This window comes from Amblyraja radiata, chromosome 14 (genome assembly GCF_010909765.2).
Source record: "Amblyraja radiata isolate CabotCenter1 chromosome 14, sAmbRad1.1.pri, whole genome shotgun sequence".
Lineage (NCBI taxonomy): Eukaryota > Metazoa > Chordata > Chondrichthyes > Rajiformes > Rajidae > Amblyraja > Amblyraja radiata.
In genome coordinates, this window is record NC_045969.1 from 58,307,045 (window position 1) to 58,333,225 (window position 26,181).

Sequence of the window (26,181 nt, forward strand, 5' to 3'; positions counted from 1 at the left end):
CGACCATGGCTGATCTATCTTTCACTCTCAACCCCATTCTCCTGCCTTCTCCCCATATCCCCTGACACGCGTACTAATCAAGAATCTGTCAATAACTGCATTAATAATATTCAATGGCTTGGCCTCCACAGCTGACCCCACAGATTCACCGCCCTCTAGCTAATGAAATTCCACCTCATATGGAACAGAACAAGGAAGAGTACAGTACAGGCCAGGCTCTTCTGTGCCAAACATGATGCCAAGACCTCCTCTTACCTGCCTGCACATAATCCATATCCTTCCATTCCCTGCTTATCCATGTGCCTTATCTACAAGTCCCCCAAAATGCCACGATCATATCTGCCTCCACCTCCACCACTGACAGAGATATCCAGGAACCCACCCATATGCCTTCCCCCAGCTTTACATTTCACTCCTCTTCTCTTCATAACTAACACCCTTTTGTCTCCCTTTCACCTCCAGCCTCCATCACTCACTCTACCCATCAGCCACTCACCACACCACCCCCTCTCTTCTCATGTGTATCCCCATATCACTTGCCAGGCTGCGTCCCACTCCCCCAACTCTATTTTCTAGCTCTCCCCCCCCCCCCACCCTATAAGGGTCCCGACCCGAAACGTCACCTATCCATGTTCACCAGGGATGCTGCCTGACCCGCTGTTTAGTCTTTAATGTTTAGCGATACAACGGGAAAACAGGCCTGTTTTACCAAAGCCAATTAACCTACAAACCAGCACATCTTTGGAGTGCGGGAGGAACCATGGTGAAAACCCACACAGGTCACGGGGAGAATGTACAAACTCCGTATAGACAGCAACCGTAGTCAGGATCGAACCTGGGTCTCTGGCGCTGTAAAGCGCTGGAGTGTCTCTGGTATTTTGTCTTTTATGCAAGATTTTGGCATCTGCAGTTCCTTGTGTGTTATATCGTGCTGTTTAAACTATATTCATCTCTTGTTCACTGGGGACCATTGAGTGCAGAGACACAAAAGATTTCCCCTCATTGACCGAGGCATCGCATGCAAAGCAAATCTCCCCTGGACCATAGAGAGATGTTGCAATCAGTAGCGGCAGGTACCATCCAGGAGAAATTGGCAGCATCACAGATGGAAATCTTTCAAAAAATGACCTCAAACGCTTGGGCAAAAAAAATCCATGAAGCTCAGATCAACATTTCTATTAATAAATCATTTCAAAAAATGCAAATATTGGGGGGGAAAGGTTAAGTAAATTATTTTAGCTTTTTAATTTATAGGAATTTTGATTTGAATAGATTCTTTTTTTCAACGTCTGCATGGCTAACAGATGCTGGCAACTTCAGAACTCATGAATCCAAGTCCTGTTCATTCTTGGCGGCATCCCTTTGCATTCAGGAAGTCTTCAGAGCTGGAAAGGTGGGAGAAGCCGAGAGTGTTTCTTGATGTATGTAATTTATGATAATTTGAAGAATGCATGACCATGGATGTATAAATATGTGAGCATGTTTACAGAAGGCATAAGTTTAAGGTTTAAGGTGAAGGGGAAAAGATTTAATAGGAACCTGAGGGGCAAGTTTGTTTTCACAGAAAGGGAATGCATTTTTCACTACCCATTTAGACTATTCATGGATCGGATAGGTTTAGAGGGATATGGACCGCATGCAGGCAGGTGGGACTATGTAGATGGTCGGCATGGGCAAGTTGGGCCGAAGGGCCTGTTTCCACACTGTGTGACTCTATGACTCTATGGGTGATGGGTGGAATGAGCTGCCGGAGGAGGTAGTTGAGGCAGATACCATCACACATTTAACAAACATTTGGACGGGTACATGGATAGGGTAGGTTTAGAGGGATATGGGCCATACAAAAGCAATAGGGACTAGTGTAGATGGGAGCTTGCAGCATAAGGTAGAGACCGATGTTGGGAAGCTCCAAAGTTGCAAAAGGTTCGACCAGCCCCGACCCGGGGTCTGATTGCCCGGCGCGGGGAGCTGAGATCCCCCCGATATGGGAGCTTGATAGCCTCGACGTGGAGGGCCCGACCGCCGGCTACGGGAACTACGATCGCCACGACAACGGAAGGCTCGAAGCTCCCGACCACGGGGGAACAAGGAAGGGAAGGGATTGAACTTTATTTTCACCTTCCATTACAGTAAGGAATATGGAGGAGTCACTGTGGTGGATGTTTATGTTAAAATGTAATTTTTGTGGTTTCTGTTGCTTTTTATTGGTATGACTTTACGGCAAATCAAATTCCTTGTATGTTGCAAAACATACTAGGCTAATAAAGTAAACAGGCCAAAGGGCCTGTTTCCACGCTGTGTGGCTCTTTAACTATATGACAAGGAGCTGCAGGTGCTGGAATCCTGAACTAAACACAACATGTCAGAATAACTCAGCGGATCAGGCAGTATCTGTGGAGGGAATGTGCAGACTACTGACCCACTGAGTTATTCCAGCACGACTGTGTTGGAGTGACCATGTATAATCTTTTTGTGAAACATATTAATGTACTTTATTTGCTATTTGTCATGACAACATGATTTACTTCATGACTCAGAGTCATACACTTCCCAAGCAGGCCCTTCAGCCCAACCTGTCCATGCTGACCAACATGCCCCATCTACACTTGTCTCACTTGCCTGCATTTGGCCCATTTCCCTCTAAACCCTTCCTAGCCATGTTCCTGTCTAAATGTCTTTACAATGGTGTTGTGGTACCTGCCTCAACTACCTCCTCTGGCAGCTTGTTCCATGTATCCAGCACCCTTGGATATCCCATCCCCCTCATCATCCCCACCTATTCCCTGTACCCCACCACCTGGACATACACCCATTTGTCCCCTCCCTCCCCTTCCACCTGTACACCTCCATTTGTCTTCACAATTCACACATCTATCCTCATCTCACCCCTTCTGCCTTTTCATCTCTGGCCTTTGTCCAACCATCTACCAATCCAACCCCCACCTCACCTGTTTTATTTTACACAGAGGTTGGTGGGTGCCTGGAATACGCTGCCGGGGGTGCTGATGGCGGCAGATACGATAGTGGTGTTTACACAGAAACATAGAAAATAGGTGCAGGAGTAGGCCATTCGGCCCTTCGAGCCTCCACCGCCATTCAATATGATCATGGCTGATCATCCAACTCAGTATCCTGTACCTGCCTTCTCTCCATACCCCCTGCTCCCTTTAGCCACAAGGGCCACATCTAACATCCTCTTAAATATAGCCAATGAACTGGCCTCGACTACCTTCTGTGGCAGAGAATTCCACAGATTCACCACTCTCTGTGTGAAAAAGAAAATTCTCAGCTCAGTCCTAAAAGACTTCCCCCTTATCCTCAAACTGTGACCCCTTGTTCTGGACTTCCCCAACATCGGGAACAATCTTCCTGCATCTAGCCTGTCCAGCCCCTTAAGAAATTTGTACGTTTCTGTAAGATCCCCCCTCAATCTTCTAAATTCTAGCGAGTACAAGCCGAGTCTATCCAGTCTTTCTTCATATGAAAGTCCTGCCATCCCAGGAATCAGTCTGGTGAACCTTCTCTGTACTCCCTCTATGGCAATAATGTCCTTCCTCAGATTAGGAGACCAAAACTGTACGCAATACTCCAGGTGTGGTCTCACCAAGGCCCTGTACAACTGCAGTAGAACCTCCCTGCTCCTATACTCAAATCCTTTTGCTATGAATGCTAACATACCATTCGCTTTCTTCACTGCCTGCTGCACCTGCATGCCTACTTTCAATGACTGGTGTACCATGACACCCAGGTCTCGTTGCATTTCCCCTTTTCCTAAGAGACGTTTGAATAGGCACATGGATATGCAGACAGATAAGAAATGGTCTTGTCATCACGTTCAGCACAAACATTATGGGCCGAAGGGCCTGTTGCTGAGCTCCCTGGTCTATGTTCTTCAAGGCTGACTGAAGACACAAAATGTCATCTGTCCATTCCCTCCACAGATGTTGCCTGACTCACTGAGTTCCTCCGGCATTGTAACATTGGGAAGATTTAGCCTGAAAATTGGATTTCAGGCCGGGGTTAATGAAATGGCACAGATTTAACAGATTAAACAAAGATCTTGGCCAACCTTCCCGCCTTGGTGATGATCATCTCGGTGCCGATATCGTGAAACCTCTTCCACAGGTCAGCACATTGTAGTTCCATCTGAATCTCGTCCATGGAGGAGGTTGTGAGGGAGGAGGGTGGGTTGGCACCCAGCTCGGTGGGAGAACTGTAGGAACAGGCTGTGTGCTGTGCTGGGCTCTCCCCCTCTGCCGAAGGGCTCTGCTCCTGATCCGAGCTCAGCTGCGACTCTGCAAACACACGCAGGAAATCACATCGCAAACTACTCACCACAAACACCAATACAATGCTCAGTTCAGTTTAGTTTATTGTCACAAAGCTTTTGTTTCGTGCTAACCAGCCTGCAGAAAGACCATACATGACTACAATCGAGCTATTCACTGTGTCTTGACACATGGGAAGGGAATACCTTTTAGCGCATGGTAAAGCCAGCAAAGTCCGACCAAGGATAGTCTGAAATGTAGAACCTGCCTTTGGATAGAAAGTACAACAAGTTTGAAAACCGTGACCACCAGGTTGAAGAATATCATCAGGTTCTTGAACACTGCACAACACTAACCCCCCCAACTATCAACAGTCAGCAGAGAGTCAAGAGTGTTGAATGTGCCGACAAAGGAACAAGGAAATTCTAACTTTCAGCAGCAGAACAGGTCTATAAAGAAATACTCATAGATAAGGGGCGGCACGTGGCACAGCGGTAGAGCTACAGCTTCACAGCGCCAGAGGCCCGGGTTCGATCCTGACTACAGGTGCTGTCTGTACGGAGTTTGTACGTTCCCTCTGTGACCTGTGTGGGTTTTCTCCAAGGTCTTTGGTTTCCTCCCACACTCCAAAGACGTACAGCTTTGTAGATTAATTGGCTTGGTATCAATGTAAAATTGTCCTGAGTGTGTGTAGCATAGTGTTAGTGTGTAGGAATCGCTGGTCGGCCCAGGTCGGTGGGCTGAAGGGCCTATTTCCACATTGTATCTCTAACCTAAACTAAACTAAACTAAATAACACATAATAAACCATATTGAACTTCTATAGATTGTCTTTGATTCCATGAGGAATTTGGTTTTTTTTGCACTCGTATTGAGGTTATTGATTTATTAATGTTTTGCTTATTATGACTATTGTGTCTACAGGCCTAATATGAAGCAAGTGTTGGTACATATGACAATATGACAACACTCCTGGCTTAACTCTTAGGAACTTTAGAAACTGGAATAGTCATCTAATCCTAAAGTTTGGAGCTGGCCTCCTGAGAACTATCATCTTGCTCTTAGACAATAATAAACCTAAACCCATATCATCACCTTTTTGAAATGTAATTTTAAAGATCTATACTCTGCCTTATCCCATATCTCCCCTCCTCCTTTTGCCCAGATTGCACTTTTGCCCGCTTTGTTAAATTAAAGGTGCAACTGCTTTAAGTTGTTGTATAAAGTTCCTTAACATCATTCGAGGCCTTTTTGCACTACAGATTATTTATCAGCTGCAACTTTATTATATTAACTGCACATTAGACGAACATGACTATGGCAACATTTTGAGACTTGATGCCTGATAATTTTGAGTTATGCCACTGGCTACATCACAGCCTAGTTCGGCAACTCGAACACCCACAGAGCATGTTGGACACTGCCAGGTCCATCACCTGTACTGACCTACCCACCATCGATGGGATCTACAGGAGGCGCTGCCTCAAAAAGGCAGCCAGCATCATCAGAGACCCGAACCACCCTGGCCACACTTTCATTTCATTCCTGCCATCGGGAAGAAGATACAGGAGCCTGTAAACCGTGACCTCCTGGTTCAAGAACAGCTTCTTCCCAACAACCATCAGGCTCTTGAACACTGTAGAAAAGTTTGACGAAGGGCCCTGACCACAAATATCACCCATCCATGTTCTCCAGAGATGCTGCTGAGTTACTCCAGCACTCTGTGTCTTCCTTAGTTAACTCTGTTTTTGGAGCTACAAGGAATTGATGCTGGAATCTTGAGCAAAACACAAAGTGCAGGAAGAACTCAACGGGTCAGGCGGCATCTGTGGAGGGAATGGACAGGCAACGTTTCGGGTTGGGACCCTTCTTCATTCCATGACATGTTCGCAAATTTTGTTGATCCAGTTAGAAATCATATCAAATAAAAAGCTTTGTAGATAATTCTATCTATTGTAAATCCCCTGTGAATTACTGTGAGATTTAGAATCAGTGGAATCAATGGTTCTTCATTATCACGGGTACCAAGGTACAGTGAAATACTTTCTTTGCATACAGATCAGTAAGATTGCCATATATAAGTACAATCCCGATGAGGTACCACATGTATAGAAACAGCTCACTGAGCCCATATGCAAGAGTCGCCATGTCTTGGTGCCATTTTACGCTAATTACCTGTGTTTAGGATTCTAGAAAAGCATAATTGATCTTGGGCAGTTAATTAAGTGATATCCATAATTCTGTTGTAGCAAACACTGAATTGATTCTAAAAACGTTCATTTAACGTGTTCATCGCAATTCTGACTGAAAAACCTTCATATTCAGGCAAAATAAAAATGGATTCAGTGGAAATCTGATGAATACATCAGTTGTTTGCCAAAAATATTTCAGTGAAAACTATGTTCAGGTCAGATTTTTGTAGATTGTATGTTGGCCAAAGCTAACTGGCCAAATGGTTGACTACAGCATTACAAATTAGTCAATTAGCCAAAGCTATTTAGGCACTATTGAACAAAACTCCCATTTTTCCATTGGGTTAACATTGCATTACTGAAAGATGTTGATGCTAGATGAAGGGGCCCGACTTGTAATGTCACTTATCTATGTTCTTGGAGATGCTGCCTGGCCCGCTAAGTTACTCCAGCACTTTGTGCCTTTTGACATTGATGCTTTGGGTAGCATGGTGGCACAGCAATAGCTGCTGACTCACAGCACCAAAAACCCAGGTTCAATCCTATCCTCAGGTGCTGTCTGTATGGAGTTTGCACATTTTCACTCTTCAGACTCCATTCCCTGCATATCCATGTGTCTATCTAAAAGCCTCTTAAACACCACTGTCGTATGTGCCTCCACACCACCCCTGTCAGCGCGTTTCAGACACCCACCATCCTCCGTGCAAAAATATTGCCCCGCACATCTCCTTTAAACTTTGCTCCTCTCACCTTAAATCTATGCTCTCAAATGCCTTTGACATTTACAACTAAGCGGAAAGATTGTTGTTTGACCCGCTGAGTTACTCCAGCTACCCGTGTTTGGTTTAGTTTAGAGATGCAGCGCGGAAACAGGTCCTTCAGCCCACTGAGTCCACACCGACCAGCGATCCCTGCACATTAACACTCTCCTACACACACTAGGGACAATTTACACTTGTACCAAGTATACAAACCCAAGCCAATTAACCTACATCTTTGGAATTTGGGAGGAAACCGAAGATCTTGGAGAAAACCCATGCAGTCACGGGGAGAATGTACAAACACCGTACAGACAGCACCTGTAGTCGGGATCAATCCTGCAATTCTGGTGCTGCAAGCACTGTAAGGCAGCAACTCTACCGCTGCGCCACCGTGCCACCCGTGCCTATCTTCAGAAAGATTCTGACTGTCTACCCTATCTATGCCTCTCATCATTTAAAAAAACATATTTTATACATCTCCTTTAAACTTTGGCCTTCTCACCTTAAAGCTCTGCCCTCTAGTCTTTGACATTTCCACCCTGGGAAAAAGGTTCTGACTGTCTGCCCTCTCTATAGATGTCATAATTTATAAACATCTATCAAGTCTACGTGCAACCTACTGTCTCTGTCTCTTCCTTTCTTCTTCCCGACCCCCCCCCCCCTCCACCCCCACATCAGTCTGAAGAAGGGTCTCGACCCGAAACGTCGCCTATTCCTTCTCTCCATAGATGCTGCCTCACCCTCTGAGTTTCTCCAGCTTTTTTGCTTACTTGCAATTATACAATGTTGTTTTATATTGCAGAACAGCCCAAAGCATCGCAAAGGTTTGACAATCTTTGTCACTGGCCATACCAGGAGATACTAGGACTAGGAGGTTGGTTTTAAATTGAGTTGAGTTGAAAGAAACAGCGTGGAAGCTGGCCCTTTGGCCCACCGAGTCTGTGCCGACCATTGATCACCTGTTCACACTAGTTCACACTAGTTCCATCTTTCTCATCCACTTCCTACACACTTTCCACTGACTGGATAGCACACAACAAAGAGACTGTACCTCATGACAATAGTAATAAACTAAACTGAAACGCAAGATAGACACAAAGAGCTGAACCACTGAGTTACTTCTGCATTTTGTGTCTATCTTTAGTATAAACCAGCATCTGCAGTTCATTGTTTCTACATTTAAACTAAACCCCACGTGGTCACAGGGTGAGCGTACAAACTCCACACGGACAGCATCCGAGGTCAGGATCGAACCCAGGACCACGGGGTTGTGAGGCAGCAGTTCTACCGCTGCACCACTGTGCCTTGCACGCTGAAGACAAGGGCTCCAGTCCTTTGAGGACATAGTCAGGAGACATTTACTGAATCCTGTACTGAATGTTGAAGTGCCTGGTAACACAGAGATATTAGAGGTGAGGGAGGGATGGGTGTTTCCCCGTGAACATGTGGAAGATCAGGGATATGTCGACACACGGCGGCAGCTAGATCAGACGTTATCTAATGGCCAAGTAGAGGCCATTTTATGGTCTGATTGTAGCTGGTGATCATAGAGTGATAGAACTCTCAGACTAAATAATATGCAATGTATCAAACATCTGGCACACTGGAATGTAGTAAATGAGCTGGAAACCTATGCTGTGCCTAGGGCTTGTTCTCTGTTTATGACATTTTCAGAGACATTCAATTGAATTACAACCCTGTAGCTCACTGACATGTATATATTGCCCACACATAATACCCCTCCATGTGTTGTTAACTATCCATGTTAAATGTACAAATCTTGAAAGATAGTTCCCTCGATTCTGTGTTCAGTGGGACATTGACAAACACATTGAACAAGCCAGGGAGAAAAAGATAATGTTCCACTGTTAGCTAACACTTGAACATTTTGTGAAGCAGAATCTCTGAGTTTGCTCATAAATAATTATGGCTCAGTGCCTCTCTTTAAGTTTAGATTTAATATTGTCACATGTACTGATGTACAAAGAAGATTTTTGTTTTGCATACGATCCAATCAGTTCAGATAATGTTATAAATAAATGCAATCAGATCAATTACAAGTACAGTAGGTAGAGCATAGGGGAATAGGGCTAGTGTAGATGGGGCATCTTGGCCATCATGGCCAAGTTGGGCCGAAGGGCCTCTTTCCATGCTGAATAGTTCTTTAATTCTATCACTCTATGATCAACAGCATTAATTAATGTCAGCAATATCCCGAAGATTTGGATCTTAGAAAGGCCGGCACAGTGGCACAGCTGGTAGAGCAGCTGCCTCACAGCACCAGAGACCCAGGTTCGATCCTGACCTCGGGTGCTGTCTGTGTGGAGTTTGCACGATCTCCCTGTGGCCATGCGGGTTTTCTCCGGGTGCTCCAGTTTCATCCCACATCCCACAGACGTGTGGGTTTGCAGGTTAATTGGCCCTCTGTAAATTGCCACTAGTCTGCAAGGAGTGGATGAGAAAATGGGATAACTTGGAATGAATGAAACGTGTGCTCACTGGTCAGTGTGGACTCGAGGGGCTGAAGGTCCTGTTTCCATGCTGTATCTTTCAACGCAAAACATCACAAATAAAAAAGGCAGAAACTACACCCGATTTCTTAAACCAATCTTATCTGTACACTGTGGAAGGCTCGATTGTAATCATGTATTGTCATTCCACTGACGGAAAAGCATGCAACAAAAGCTTTTCACTATACCTTGGTGCATGTGACAATAAACTAAACTAACTAACTAACTAACACTCAAGTAATAATCATCGTTGGTTCATGAGGTTTGTGAAGTTGAGTGAAGCAACAGTTTTCAGTCACTATGACATATGGCCTTCTTTTGCCCAAACGTCTGAAAAATACTTTTTGCCATTTCCGTTACTTTTCATTCCAGCTGCCAGGTGGAATTCAGCCCTCAGGGCAAACGCAAAAGCTGATGCAAGTCCCCTTCACATTAGATTTATTTGAAAATCATCTTTGAGTTGAACAACGATGTGACCTCAGGATGTCATGGAAACAATTTTCAATGTGAACAACTCACCGCCCCAGGGCACAAGGATAAAGTTGACTAAATTAACCAAGATCACCTCAATTCGCTGCTCTGTCCTCGACTTTGTTTTCAGTCTTGTCGAGATTCTCTTTTAGAGATATTCTCCGACGCATGGTATCACACACAGACAAGGAACTAAGTGATAAAGGTAGTTCTGAGCATCTGAATCGAATTTTAGAATTTATCTGGTAGAATTTATCTATTTATATGTTAACTTTGAGTGGAACACTTTTGGAGACAAACTCTCATGGATTTTCCTCTCAATTTTTTAAATCTTTACCTCCCTAACTATGACTCAAATTTTGGAAGAGTTTCATCATTTTCATGTACTGTGGTCATTTTTAATAAATCTAATTATTGTATTAATGCATATATTAATTTAATATGTTACCATATCTAATACATTAATGTATCTTTAGACTTTAAGACTTTAGAGATGCAGTGCGGAAATAAACCCTTTGGCCCATCGAATCGGTGCCAACCAGCGATCACCCCGTAGACTAGCATTATCCTACATCTAAGGGGCAATTTAGAATTTTTTACCAAAGCCAATTAACCTACAAACCTGCACATCTTTGAAGTGTGGGGAGAAAACGGAGCACCCGGGGAAAACCCACACAGTCACAGGGAGAACGTGCAAACGCCGTACAGACAGCACCCATAGTCAGGATCGAACCTGAGTCTCTGGTGTCGTGGGGCAGCAACTCTACCATGTCGCCCCCTAAGGCTTTGTAATTATGGGGAGGGTTGCATCGAAGCCCATGTTTCTGATCTTCACATCATGTGGATTTTCTGCACCGTGAATAGTGGCGGAAGGCATGACTGATTCACCCTGTGCCATCCAGAATCCACGTGTGATGTGTATTTCTTAGCTCATTCTCTCCCTCCAGAACTCAATATTCCAGCTTCACTTCCTGGCTTACATGCACAGCATATATTTAATTGTTCACATCATTTATTTCATTAAATAAACTCAATGGCATCAGAGAATCAGCTAGGTTGTAAAGGAGAAAGGAAAATATTAGATTTTATTTGACTCAAACTCAGTAACTGTTAATACCAGTGGTCTCATGTTATTCCCTACATGTCAATCAAAACTGTTAAATGTTTTTATTCGTGCTTTTGTTTATCTGTTTCGGTCATATGATGAACAATGACATCTTTTAGTTTTAGTTTATTTAGAGATACAGCGTGGAAACAGGCCCTTCGGCCCACTGAGTCCATGTCAACCAGCGATCACCCTGTACACTAGTTCTATCCAACACTAGGGACAATTTACAGAGGTCAATTAAACTACAAACCTGCATGTCTTTGGAGTGTGGAAGAAAACTGGAGCACCCGCAGAAAACCCACACGGTCACGTGTCTGTGGAATTCTCTGCCTCAGAGGGCGGTGGAGGCAGGTTCTCTGGATGCTTTCAAGAGAGAGCTAGATAGAGCTCTTAAAAATAGTGGAGTCAGGGGATATGGAGAGAAGGCAAGAATGGGGTACTGATTGGGGATGATCAGACATGATCACATTGAATGGCGGTGCTGGCTCAAAGGGCCGAATGGCCTACTCCTGCACCTATTGTCTATTGTCTATTGAGAACGTACAAGCTCCACACAGGCAGCACCCATAGTCAGGATTGAACCCGGGTCTCTGGTGCTGTAAGGCAATAATTCTACCACTGTGCCCCTGTGCATCCCCTGTCTTCAGGTTTTATTCTGTCTTCAGGCCTGCTATTTTAAAAGAGGATTTAGAATTAGATTAGAATTAGAATTAGATCCTTTATTTGTCATTCAGACCTTACGGTCTGAACGAAATGTCGTTACCTGCAGCCATACATACAATAATAGACAACAGAACAGACAGTAAACACAAATAAACATCCACCACAGTGAGTCCACCAAGCACCTCCTCACTGTGATGGAGGCAAAAATCATCTTAGGGCTGCAGTCTCTTCCCTCCTCTTGTCCCTCTGCGCTGAGGTGATACCCCACCGGGTGATGGTAAATCAGTCCCGCGGCTCACTGAGCTCCACGAACGGGCCGGTTCAAACTCCGCGGCCCGGGGTGGTCGAAGCTGCCGCCCTCCAGTCCAGCGGACGCAGAAGAAAGCATTTTAAGGATGAAGCATCGTTAGTAAGATTGATATTAATTGCTGACAGCAAGAATCATTGATAATAGTCATGGTGGGCCACACGTTTGTGGTTGACACAACAAAATTAATGGCTTGACTCTTTCAAAGGACAATTTAAGATCAAATCATATCGTGTAAAATGCAAGTCAAGTTGATTAAAAGAAAACATTGGAACTTCAAAGAACCTTCCAACACCCAAATGGCTTCACATCCAGCAGAATACTTCAGACATGTAGTCATCGATGTTATGGAGAATGTATACTCATTGTGATAGTGGTCAAATAATGTATTCTTTCCCTGTTGGTTGAAGTCTAAATATACTTGGACACCAAGGAAATTTACTTGCTGTTCTTTGAAATGGTGCCTAGTTGGCAGCGTGGTGGCATAATGGGGGAGTTGCTGCCTTATAGCACCAGAGACCTGGGTTCCATCCTGACCATAGGCGCTGTCTGTACTGAGTTTGTATGTTTTCCCCGTGACCAGTGAGGGTTTCCTCTAGGTGCTCTGGTTTCCTCCCACATCCCCGAAACGTACAGGTATGTAGGTTGATTGCCTACGATAAGTTGTAAAATTGTCCCTAATGCGCATAGGTTAGGGTACGGGGTGATCGCTAGTCGTCATGGACGTGGAGTCTGACTGTCCTCTAATGAACTGGCGGCACATTGTAATGTGGGTTTAATCATTCAGATAGGTTGTCGGACCATGTCGGCGAGGTGTTGAGGGGTTGCCGGCTGGGAAGATGGGTTAATGGGTTCAGTCCTAGTCAAAGCAAAGCAAGGCACAGAGTGGGGTCCATGCCAATCCAAGTAACGCCTCAATCCTTCTGTCTCATACCTTCTCTTTTAATCTTTAATTAGTTCCAAACATCTGCCTATCAAATAGTCCTTTCACCTGTATCCACCTATTACTCGGCAGGTCTCGCTCTCTCTTGAAAGCATCCAGAGAACCTGCCTCCACCGCACTCTGAGACAGAGAATTCCACAGACCCACTCTCTGTGAGAAAAAGTGTTTCCTAGTCTCCGTTCTAAATGGCTTTCTCCTTATTCTTAAACTGTGGCCCCTGGTTCTGGACTCCCCCAACATCGGGAACATGTTTCCTGCCTCTAGCGTGTCCAAGCCCTTAATAATCTTACATGTTTCAATAAGCCCATCAGGCTATTAAACACTACAAACATCAAATAGGCTCTGAACTTGGGGGCATTATTTTTGAATTTACACTATTATTGTCTATTTATTAGTCTGTGTTTTTTATATATACTGAAGCTTTTTTGTTGTTATTTATAGTTTTTACAGAGTTATATGATTACATATCAGTTGTGCTGTTGCAAGACATATGACAATAAAACTCCCTTGACTCTTGACGTAGTGCTCTGTCTCATTTAGTTTGTTTCCCGAGGTGCTGATCTGAGAAACTATTCTGTGTGCATTCCATAAATTAATTCTCCATCTAAATACCACTAACTTTGTACAGTCTAAATGCACCTGCCCTGGTAACTCATTAAAATACAACATTCAGTGTGCAAAACAAATGAACATTTTGTGCAAGCAGGCTTGCAGACAGCGAGCATCACCTATGTCTCATTTACCAAAAGTTCTGCCTTTCATATAAACTCCTCCCCAGCCTCTCCCCTCCATACAGTCGTTTCAATTTCATATCCATTTTGTGGAAGACTTTTGAGGGTGTCAGACTTCATTTTTAAATTTGTATACCAGAATTCACATTCTAGGAATCATGTTGAATAACATATATGAACAAATTCGGTGAATAAAATAAATCTAATTGTTTTCCAAAAAAGACACAAAGTGCTGGAGTAACTCACCGGGTCAGGCAGCATCTCTGGAGAAGTCAAGTCAAGTCAAGTCAAGTTTATTCGTCACATACACATACGAGATGTGCAGTGAAGTGAAAAGTGGCAATGCTCGCGGACTTTGTGCAAAAAGACAAACAAACAAACAACCAAAGAAACTATAAACACAATCATAAACACACACATATTCTTTTACATATTAAATATTGGAAGGAAAAACGTTCAGTAAAGTTAGTCCCTGGTGAGATTTACAGTCCGAATGGCCTCTGGGAAGAAACTCCTTCTCAACCTCTCCGTTCTCACCACATGGCAACGGAGGCGTTTGCCTGACCGTAGCAGCTGGAACAGTCCGTTGCAGGGGTGGAAGGGGTCTCCCATGATTTTATTGGCTCTGGAGTTGCACCTCCTGATGTATAGTTCCTGCAGGGGGGCGAGTGAAGTTCCCATAGTGCGTTCGGCCGAATGCACTAGTCTCTGCAGAGCCTTCTTGTCCTGGGCAGAGCAATTCCCAAACCAGATGGTAATGTTTCCGGACATGATGTTTTCCACAGCCGCTGCGTAGAAGCACTGGAGGATCCTCGGAGACACTCTGAATTTCCTCAATTGCCTGAGGTGGTAAAGGCGCTGCCTTGCCTTACTCACGAGTGCTGAGGCGTGTGATGCCCATGTCATATCCTCAGAGATGTGGACTCCCAGATATTTAAAACAGCTCACCCTATCCACAGGATCCCCATTTATCCTGGATAGAGAACATGGATAGGTGACGTTTCACAGAGTGCTGGAGTAACTCAGCGGGTCAGGCAGCATCTCTGGAGAATCTGGATAGGTGATGTTTTAGGTCAGGACACTTCTTCAGACCTGCTGAGTTACTCCAGCACTTTGTCAATTTTTTATAATGAAGAAGGGTCTCGACCTGAAACGTCACCTATTCATGTCCTCCATGTTCTCCAGAGATGCAGCCTGACCCGTAGAGTTACACCAGTACTTTGTGTCTTTTTTTGTAAACCGGCATCTGCAGTTCCTTGTATCTAATTCTTTTCAGTCTAAGCTGGGTCCCGATTTGAAACATCAACCGTCACAGAGGCTACCTGAGCCGCTGAGTTCTTCCAGCACTTTGTGTTTTGCTAAGATTCCAGCATCTGCAGTTCCTTGCCCTTCTAATTATTTTCTTTTAGTTTTTCTTCCTGTAATGGAGGTGGAAAACAAGGAGCAGCGACAAGCCGCTGCTATTTTCCCAAAAACTTCCAACAACAACAATTAGCCTTGAACTGACCTTAAGTAGCAGTTACCACATCTCCAGAGGATGTACTTGACCCGAGGACTTACAGGGGCAGACCAGGCTAACTCCAAAGTGTGATGGGCCCCGTTTAGTTTAGTTTAGAGATACAACATAGAAACAGGCCCTTCAGCCCACCGAGTCGGCGCCGACCACCGATCCCCGTACACTAGCACTATCCTACACTCTAGGGACAATTTACAATATTACCATAGCCAATTAACCCACATTAATCTGTATGTCTTTGGAGTGTGGGAGGAAACCGGAGCACCCATAGAAAAAACACACATGGTCACAGGGAGAACATACAAACTCCACACAAACAGCACTCAAAGTCAGGATCGAACCCGGGTCCCTGGCGCTGTAAGGCAGCAACTCTACCGCTGCGCTACAAGGGTAACTCAACTAAACCAACAGAGATACTTTAGAATGGAGCTCTCATCCACAAATCGCTCAACATCTCAAACACCTTTGACAAACAGATGGGATTCTCGACACTCCAACGAGTATATTAAAAATCCGTGCCATAAGAGTTTATGCACACATGTACTGTAATAAATTCATGACAGAGAAGAATGATTTAAAACCTGGAATTTCTCAGCTTTTAGCCAAAAGTTAAAAGATTAACTGTGAAGTTTGATTTGCATTCTTTTTCAGTCCAATAATATGCAATGCAGACTACTTCTCGATTCAGTGCCAGAGACACAGATGACACCAAAAACTGCTAGAGTCACGGACTATGGAGAAAGCTGTCAAGGGATACTGCTCACCGCGCCAGAGACCCAGGTTCAAGCCCGATCACATGTGTTGTCTGCGTGTGTGTAGGGAGTGGATGAGAACGTGGGATAACATAGAACTAGTGTGAATGGTGAGCGATGGTCGGCATGGACCCGGTGGGCCGAAGGGCCTGTTTCCATACTTTGTCCCTCAACTGGACTAAAGCTAAACTCCAACCTGGCGAGCTCACAACTAGATCGGCTAGCAGATTCAAATTTGCTACGGGAAGGTGTGAATAAGGGCATCGTTGCTTGTGAATGGACTCGACATCTATCTGAGATCACAGCTTCCATATAACCACAGTGCAAGAGTGAAACAGATCGGCATTGGGCACTGTGGGGGCATCTTTTGGACCAAGCTGGTCTTGTCGATAGAACATACAGCAAGCAGTACAGCACAGGAACAGGCCATTCGGCCCACAATGTTGTGTCCAACATGATATCAAACTAAACTAATCCATTCTGCCTGCGTGTGGCCCATATCCCTCTATTCCATGCATATCCATCTAAAAGCCCTGTAAAAGTCACTATCACATTAGCCTTCACCTCCAGTCATAGCAGCGGGTTCCAGGCACTAACTGTCCCCTTTGTAAAATACGTGCCCCACACATCTCCTGTCAATGTTGCCACTCTTATCTTAAAGCTGCAGTTTTTGAAATTTCCACCATGGGAAGATTGTGACTGTCTACCGTGTCTATGCCTCGTAATTTTCAAGTCAAGTGTCAAGAGTATTTTATTGTCATGTAGATCAATGACATTCTTATGTCTTCACTATCATATACACAGATAGCAATCTCACTCTAATTAAATAATTAATTTCATTAGATCATATTCATAAATGATCGGAGCAGAATTAGGCCATTTGGCCCATCAAGCCTATTCCACCATTCAATCTTTCGTCTTTCTTCTTTCCATAGTATATCATCTTGCATTTCCCCCCATCCACAAATGCATTTGCATGCTGACATTAACCTACCTATATTTTTATTGTCACATTGTACCTTCCTTACAACTTACTAACTAGCATTGAGTTGGACTACCAGCTATGCCACTGTGCTGCATCCAGATCATTAATATAGATTGTAAATAGTTGAACTCCCAACACTGATCCTTGGCACTCCACGTGTTACAGATTGCCAATGCAAATTTCACACATTTATCCTGCCTGTCTCCATGTTACCTGTTAGTGAGCCACTGCTATAACCATACTAATACATGGCCACACCTTCAAATGTCACTACTTTCCCAATGACAAAATGAAAGGAGTAAACTGTGAAGTAGATACAGTAAACCGATGTAGCAATATAGCTAAGGATCCATCATCAATTTGACTCCTCACCATATATTTTATATTAATTGGTAAAAAGGCAAACAGGAATTAATTTAATTAAATCCTGCACTCTATATATAAACATGTAATTCTGCCAATCTATTTAGAATTGAGTGTAGAATTTTAATTAAACGGTTTATAAACCTCAGTCATCACCTTGGCAGCTCCACACATCTTGAGATTCCTTGATCATAAATCCATGCATCTGCAACTCTGCCAATTGCATATCACAGTTGGACAGGACCAAAGGGAAATTCTTGTAACGATGAGCGATGACTTCAAAGGCCACTTATCTCTGACTAGGCTTTTTAAATGTCTGTAATTTTAAGCATTTGAAAATCTGGAGTATATTTTACCCATTTTTAATCACTTTAATGACTGAACGAAACGCAAAGTGCCAGAGGGACTCAGCAGGTCAGGCAGCATCTGCGGAGGGGATGGGCAGGTGATGTTTCGGGTTGAGGCACAGCATCTCTAGCTCCTTTTGTCCCCATTTTAATGTACATTTCTAACACCAATGTTCTAAATATTCTAAAACTAATTGGTATTACCTTAATTGTTTTTAAATTTTAACATTTACTTAGAAACTGAAACTATTCAAGGGCCCGTGCATTTCATAATATAAGCATCATCATCCATTGATTGCATCATAAAAATGCTTTATTACAAGAAAATTATCTAACCAAGACCTACTCACTCAGATTGCATGGCTAAAGTATATAGATAAATTTATGCCTTATTTTTACTTTTTCTTTCACAATATCCAGTTAATAGAACAAAATAAATCTTTGCAATAAACAATGTTCTGAATTTTAAAATAATTGATAATATTTCACCCAGTAACTTTCTCCCATAATTCATATGTCTTCTCATTCTTAACAAAAATACAATTAAACTGCACACAGAGGGAACTGCAGATGCTGGACTCCTCAGTAAAACACAAAGTGCTGGAGGAACTCAGCGAGTCGGGCAGCATCTGTGGAGGGAATGGACAGGTGACATTTCTTCAGACTGACCGAAACGTTTCCTGTCCATCCCCACCACAGATTCTGCCTGACCTGCTGAGTTCCTCCAGCACTGTGTGTAAAATAAATTACATGTCACCCATGCCCAGGCAGTTACAACTGCTCACGTGGTTTAGTGTCCTTTAGTGTATTATTGGCACATGTACCGAGCGAGGTACAGTGAAAAGCTTTTGTTTGCGCGCTATCCAGTCAACAATATACAGAAGTATAATCAAGCCATCCACACAGATCAAGGGTACAACATGTAAATCGAATTGGGTTCTTTAAATGGAATCAGTGTTGCTAAAGGTCAGACCTATCCAGAACTGCCTGAGCTGCCAAGCCGTTCCAGAATTTCCTGATTTCAGTTTATATTTGCAGCACTTCGATTTTGCGACTTTTTTGATCGATCTGTTTTGGACTTTAGGCCAAGCCAAAGCTCGCTGCAACCATGGGACGATGCATTGGTTGGAAGTGATAATATCACAAAAACTCACACTTTAGGAAACGCGATCCAGCAAGTCAGTGGAAAGATGTTCAGAGCATTTTTTTGCAGTGTGAATGTTCGAAAACCGAATGTATTTCGTTGCACGCTAATCACTCCGCTGAGATGAACATGGAGTAATATCTACACATATTAGTCAATCCATCATCTATCCATGTTCTCCAGGGTTGCTGCCTGGCCCACGGAGTGACACCAGGCCTTTTGTGCCTATCTATGATATAAACCAACATCTGCAGTTCCTTGTGATTACATCTCTAGAGACTGAATGATTAGAGTCATAGAGTCATGCAGTCCCGGACTGTACCGGACTGTATGTTGTAAAATTGTCCCTAGTGTGTCGGATAGTGCTAGTGTACGGGGTGATCGCTAGTCAGCATGGACTCGGTGGGCCGAAGGGCCCGTTTCGGCGCTGTATCTCTAAAGTCTAAAGTAAAATCCCATCTAACAGCCAAGAGAATGCCTCAGTCTATCACTAGCCCTGTTACTTACTATTGAAAGCTCATATAATCCGACTTAAGGATGCTGTCGAGTGATAAATTTAAATCGTGGGGAGAAAGCCGACCCCGGGAGCGACTGGGGAGGGGGGGGGGGGGGGTGTAATGCGAATCGCGAGGGGTTGGAGCGATGAATGGACACTGGAAGAATGGTGAGACTCTGAAACTCAGTGGATGAGAGGCAATGGAGGCTTCAGACATGGACACAGCATAAACTGAACGGCCTTGACCATCTCTTGTGTTTTACGGAGCGTGTAATACAGTGAAATACATTTCTCCAGCTCCATCCACACACTCCAATTCAATGCCGTTCGGAAGAGTAATATGTTTTGTGTAGGAAGGAACTGCAGATTCTGGTTTACACCGAAGATAGACCGAAGAAAGGTCATGCCTCATCTCTGGATCGGGTCCCTTCTTCACATTGTAGGATGTTTTGTGGTCAGAATATTTCGCCCGCCTTCCAAGCCCGACCTAATTTGAAGAAGGACATTCTTGCTATTGAGGGAGGGCAGCGTAGGTTTACAAGGTTAATTCCCGGGATGGCGGGACTGTCATATGCTGAGAGAATGGAGCAGCTGGGCTTGTACACTCTGGAGTTTAGAAGGACGAGAGGGTTCTCATTGAAACATATAAGATTGCTAAGGGTTTGGACACGCTAGAGGCAGGAAACATGTTCCCGATGTTGGGGGAGTCCAGAACCAGGGGCCACAGTTTAAGAATAAGGGGTAAGCCATTTAGAACGGAGAGAGGAAACACTTTTTCTCACAGAGAGTTGTGAGTCTGTGGAATTCTCTGCCTCAGAGGGCGGTGGAGGCAGGTGGTGCTGGCTCGAAGGGCCGAATGACCTACTCCTGCACCTATTGTCTGTTGTCTATTGACCTGAGCCGCCTCCTATCCATTCCCTCCACAGATGCTGCCTGGACCGCTGTTGCCCCAGCTCTATAGGTCACATATAGGCCAACATCTAATACAATTCTGAATATTACTGCATCCTAATGTTAAATGCAATCACCCAACTGATCCGACACTATGGGCGGGGGTGTTGTTTTGTGCACTTATACCGACCCTAATCTTTAGTATACTGTGTGCAAAAGATATGCTTGTCTGCCGTCTCAAAACTCCTCCCTGTCAATATAATCATCTACCATTTATTCATTGCATTTTTAATAAACAAGTTGTAGGAATTCCGCCTTCTGTTACCAGCTCCTATTGAGAATTATTCAAAAGTGCGAGACTTTATAGAACCGATGCAATAGCATTGATTCAGTCTGTAGAAGGGTCCCGACCTGAAACGTTGCCTGTCCATTCCCTCCACAGTTGCTGCCTCACCCGCTGAGTTCCTCCAGTACTTTGTATCTTTTTATTGTAAACCAGCATCTGCAGTTCCTTGTGTCTGCATCCGCCTCATCGCTATTACAGCTCCCCCCCCCCTCCACATCAGTCTGAAGAAGTGCCCCGACCCGCAAACATCACCTATCCATGTCACCAGAGATGCTGCCTGACCCGCCGAGTTACTCCAGCACTGCGTGTCTTTTTGGGCATTCACCAGCATCTGCAGTTCTTTATTTCTGCATCAAATGTTTAGCGGGACATATAATTCAAACCAGACAGACAATGTTAGAGATTCGAGTCTGTGGAATTCTCTGCCTCAGAGGGCGGTGGAGGCAGGTTCTCTGGATGCTTTCAAGGGAGAGCTAGATGGGGCTCTTAAAGATAGCGGAGTCAGGGGATATGGGGAGAAGGCAGGAACGGGGTACTGATTGGGGATGATCAGCCATGATCACATTGAATAGCGGTGCTGGCTCGAAGGGCCGAATGGCCTAGTCCTGCACCTATTGTCTATTGTCTATTGTTGCAGACAGTTCCTGTTTATTTTTCTATTGATCCTACCCGCCCCATGATTGTTTGATGTTTCCAGGTTAATTATGACAACGCATTTATTAGCTTATCCAGTCGTTTAACGCGCATTTTACAACGTTGGACGCTTTCTAGAATCTTAACCCCTTTGCTTCCCCTCTCTCCCCGTCCTCTACAACTCTAGTTCTAGCTTCACTGCCGTCTTGCTTAATTTTTTTGTTTAAGAAGGAACTGCAGATGCTGGAAAATCGAAGGTAGACAAAAGTGCTGGAGAAACTCAGCGGGTGCAGCAGCATCTATGGAGCGAAGGAAATAGGCAACGTTTCCGGACGAAACCCTTCTTCAGACCGAAACGTTACCTATTTCCTTCGCGCCATAGATGCTGCTGCACCCGCTGAGTTTCTCCAGCACTTTTGCCTATCCTGATTAATGTTGCTGTTTGTGTGCATCCTTGTCACCTCCCCTTCAGCCAACAACGAACCAATCTACATTTCATTGCTCTTTGGTAACCTCCCACATCTCCAGTCTCCCTCTCCCCTGACTCAGTCTGAAGAAAGGTCTCCACCTGAAACGCCACCATTCATTCTCTCTAAAAATGATACCTGTCCCGCTGAGCAACTCCAGCATGTCTATCTTCGGTTTTAACCAGCATCTGCAGTTCCTTCCTACGCGTTTTTCTTTATTCCGTTCCGGGATGCGTTAACTAAATGATCTAATGGTGACATTGACAGTGTCCCAGCGCGTTCCACGATGTCTATACCGCTAGGTAGCATCTACAGGAGGCCATACCATTTGCCTTTTGTTTTGAGAGCTGAGAAAAGTTTGGACCAAAGTGAACACGTATTGAACAAATTGATGCACTGCGCATCCCGCTCCTATCGGCTGGTGTAAATAAACCTTCGCCCATCGCATTGCGATCGTTACTTATCTGGAAGGCTGCACCAAGAATCTCCCCTTGTTCAACTAACCTCCTTGTTGGAATGAACAGAGATAAACAGATAATGGGGACAAAGAACTGCATATGCTGGTTTATACCAAAGATAGGCACAAAGTGCTGGAGTAACTCACTGGGGAATGAGCAACAGCCTTTGTTGTTACAAGCAAGATGACGACTCGGGTTTGATACACGAGATATTATCCATCCCATAGATGTTTGGATTTGAGAAAGCGCTAAACGCCGGGAATGGCTGGCGGAAGACAGCTCATAAATGTGCATCCATGATATGATTCATTTTGAAACTTAGAACAGAGACGGGGAAACACATTTTCTCACAGAGAGTGGTGAGTCTGTGGAATTCTTGTCTAGTAATGAGGAAGGGTCTCGACCCGAAACGTCACCCATTCCTTCTCTCCAGAGACGCTGCCTGTCCCGCTGAGTTACTCCAGTAATGAGACGGATGGGATTCACAAGAGGTATCGACCCTAATATAGTGATTATGTAAAGTGTAGCATCATTTCTGTACTGTGTATTAATTAACGTCATAGAGTCACACAGCACGAAAACAGACCATTCGGCCAACTCATCCATGCCGACCAAGATGCCCCATCTGCTCTAGAACTATTTGCCCACATTTGGTTTATATTCCTCTAAACATTCCCTATCCTTTCCCATTAGTTCCCATTCCTTGCCATTTTTATGGTCACTTTTATAGCACAGTTAATGCCCGTCGCCACTCTTCTCCCACGACCCTCACTGCTCCGAATAGTATCACACACATCGAAGATAACACACTTTCTTATTTAATTGAATTAATTTGGAGATTCCTGCAATCTCGTCCCCTGCAGAATTTCCCAAGCAAGCTATGAATCGATTGATCAGTATGCGTGAAGGGGGGCAAATTAACACCAATTCCGTACAAACAAAGGAACTGCAGGTGCCGATTTACAACAAAAAATATACGGAGTGTTGGAGTAACAGTGTCTCTGGAGAACAGGATAGGTGATATTTCAGATCGACCCAAAGCGTCGCCTGTCCATGTTCTCCAGAGATGTTGCCTCATCTGCCCAGTTACTCCAACACTTTGCGCATTTTTGTTTTCAACCCAATTCCGTCCTTTTTGCACTAGTTTCACCTGTGTTTTTGTAGGACGTTCTACGATGGGCCTTTTCCCGGAATCCAGCAATATCCAAGTTTATATCACATTCCCGTCAATAGAAAATAGACAATACGTGCAGGAGTAGGCCATTCGGAAATGTATTAGATGTTGGCCTATATGTGACCTATCCCCACTGCCTGATGAAGTGCTGGGGCAACAGCGGTCCAGGCAGCATCTGTGGAGGGAATGGACAGGCGGCCGCGCAGGTCAATAGGCAAAAGACAATAGGTGCAGGAGTAGGCCATTCGGCCCTTCGAGCCAGCACCACCATTCAATGTGATCATGGCTGATCATCCCCAATCAGTACCCCGTTCCTGCCTTCTCCTCATATTCCCTGACTCCGCTATTTTTAAGAGCCCTATCTAGCTCTCTCGTGAAAGCATCCAGAGAACCTGCCTCCACCGCCCTCTGAGGCAGAGAATTCCACAGACTCACCACTCTCTGTGAGAAAACGTGTTTCCTCGTCTCCGTTCTAAATGGCTTAAACTGTGGCTCCTGGTTCTGGACTCCCCCAACATCGGGACCATGTTCACTGCCTCTAGCGTGTCCAAACCCTTAACAATCTATATGTTTCAATGAGATATCTTCCCATACTTCTAAACTCCAGAATGTGCAAGCCCAGCTGCTCCATTCTCTCAGCATATGACAGTCCTGCCATCCCGGGAATTAACCTTGTAAACCTACGCTGCACTCTCTCAATAGCAAGAATGTGCTTCCTCAAATTAGGGGACCAAAACAGCACACAATACTTACTAGGGCTCTGTACAACTACAGAATGACCTATTTGCTCCTATATTCGATTCCTCGTGTTATAAAGGCCAACATGCCATTCGCTTTCTTCACTGCCTGCTGTACCTGCATGCTTACTTTCGTAGACTGATGAACAAGGACCCCCGATCCTGTTGTACTTCCCCTTTTCCCAACTTGACACCATTTAGATATTAGACATCGTTTGACCTTTCTGAGTTGCATTCGGTCTGCAGAGAGAAGGGATAGTTGTGTTGTCTTGGACTAGATGTCGGGGTAGCTGGCAGTGATCAGACTGGATCTCCAGCGTTTCTTGTAGATATTCCAGTGGGGGACATGAACGTCACATTTCTCTGCGTAGGAAGGAAGTGCACATGCTGGTTTATACCCAAGATTGATACAAAATGCTGGAGTAACTCAGCGGGTCAGGCAGCATCTCCGGTAAACACGGATAGATGATGTTTCGGATCGGAACCCGTCTTCAGAATGGGGAGTCCGTCTTCTCGTTACATTTCTCTGCCTGCTGTTAGTTCACAAAGTGTCCACTTCTGTGCAAAGTTGCCTGTGCAAAGTTACAGAGAAAGGTTGAACAAGTTAGGGCTTTATTCTTTGGAGCGCAGAAGGTTAAGGGGGGACTTGATAGAGGTTTTTAAAATGATGAGAGGGATAGACAGAGTTGACGTGGAAAAGCTTTTCCCACTGAGAGTAGGGAAGATTCAAACAAGAGGACATGACTTGAGAATTAAGGGACTGAAGTTTAGGGGTAACATGAGGGGGAACTTCTTTACTCAGAGAGTGGTAGCTGTGTGGAATGAGCTTCCAGTGAAGGTGGTGGAGGCAGGTTCGTTTTTATCATTTAAAAATAAATTGGATAGTTATATGGATGGGAAAGGAATGGAGGGTTATGGTCTGAGCGCAGGTATATGGGACTAGGGGAGATTATGTGTTCGGCACGGACTAGAGGGGTCGAGATGGCCTGTTTCCGTGCTGTAATTGTTATATGGTTATATGGTTATATGGTTTATATTTAATCATGATGCATTAAAACATTGATTCAAAGCATCGCCCATCGATGTTCTCCACAGATGCTGCCTGGCCCGCTGTGTTACTCCAGTACTTAGTGTGTGATTTTGTAAGCCAGCATCTGCAGTTCCTTGTTTCTACGGAATGGGTGTTAATTTGTCGTCCCCTGAATACCGCATGCTGATTAGTCGACTCATACCTTGCTGGGTAAACTGTAGAGCACGAGATTCAGGGAATCTCCAAATTAATTCAATTACTCCAGCACTTTGTGTCTCTCTTTTTTGTAAACCAGCATCTGCCGTTCCTTGTGTCTACAAGACTTTTAGCCGTGAGTCAGAACAGCCAAATGCTACAAATTTATGAATTATTAATCAACAATAACATGCAACAGATAATATTTTTCAACAAAATGATATTTCGTTCTACATATACATATGTGATATTCATAAAACCACAGGTCTGTAATCATCTTCCAGTCGTCTTTCCTACATTTTAGCTTCTCTGCATTGTGTGTGTAAATCTTTAAACCCCCGAGAACATAGGTTTGAAAAAGAAAGATGCCTACACAGGGACCTGCAGATGCTGCAATCTTGAGTAAAAACACAAAGTGATGGAGAAACTCAGCGGGCCAGGCGGCATCTGTGGAGGGAATGGACAGGCAACTTTTCAGGTTGGACCAATAGACAATAGACAATAGGTGCAGGAGTAGGCCATTCGGCCCTTCGAACCAGCACCGCCGTTCAATGTGATCAGGCTGATCATCCAGAATCAGTACCTCGTTCCTGCCTTCTCCCCATATCCCTTGACTCCACTATCTTTAAGAGCCATATATATAGCTCTCTCTTGAAAGTATCCAGAGAACCGGCCTCCACCGCCCACTGAGGC

The 26,181-nt window shown here is 44.4% G+C and overlaps 1 protein-coding gene across 1 annotated transcript in view; it reads right to left on the bottom strand.

Moving 5' to 3' along the window:
- The window catches only part of tbx15 (T-box transcription factor 15), a 104,003-nt gene that overhangs the window by 60,540 nt on the left and 17,282 nt on the right, over window positions 1-26,181 (bottom strand). The window contains exon 2 of the mRNA XM_033033448.1: window positions 4,070-4,295. Within this exon, the coding sequence (XP_032889339.1) occupies window positions 4,070-4,295 (226 nt within the window). The remainder of the gene's footprint in view (window positions 1-4,069; window positions 4,296-26,181) is intronic.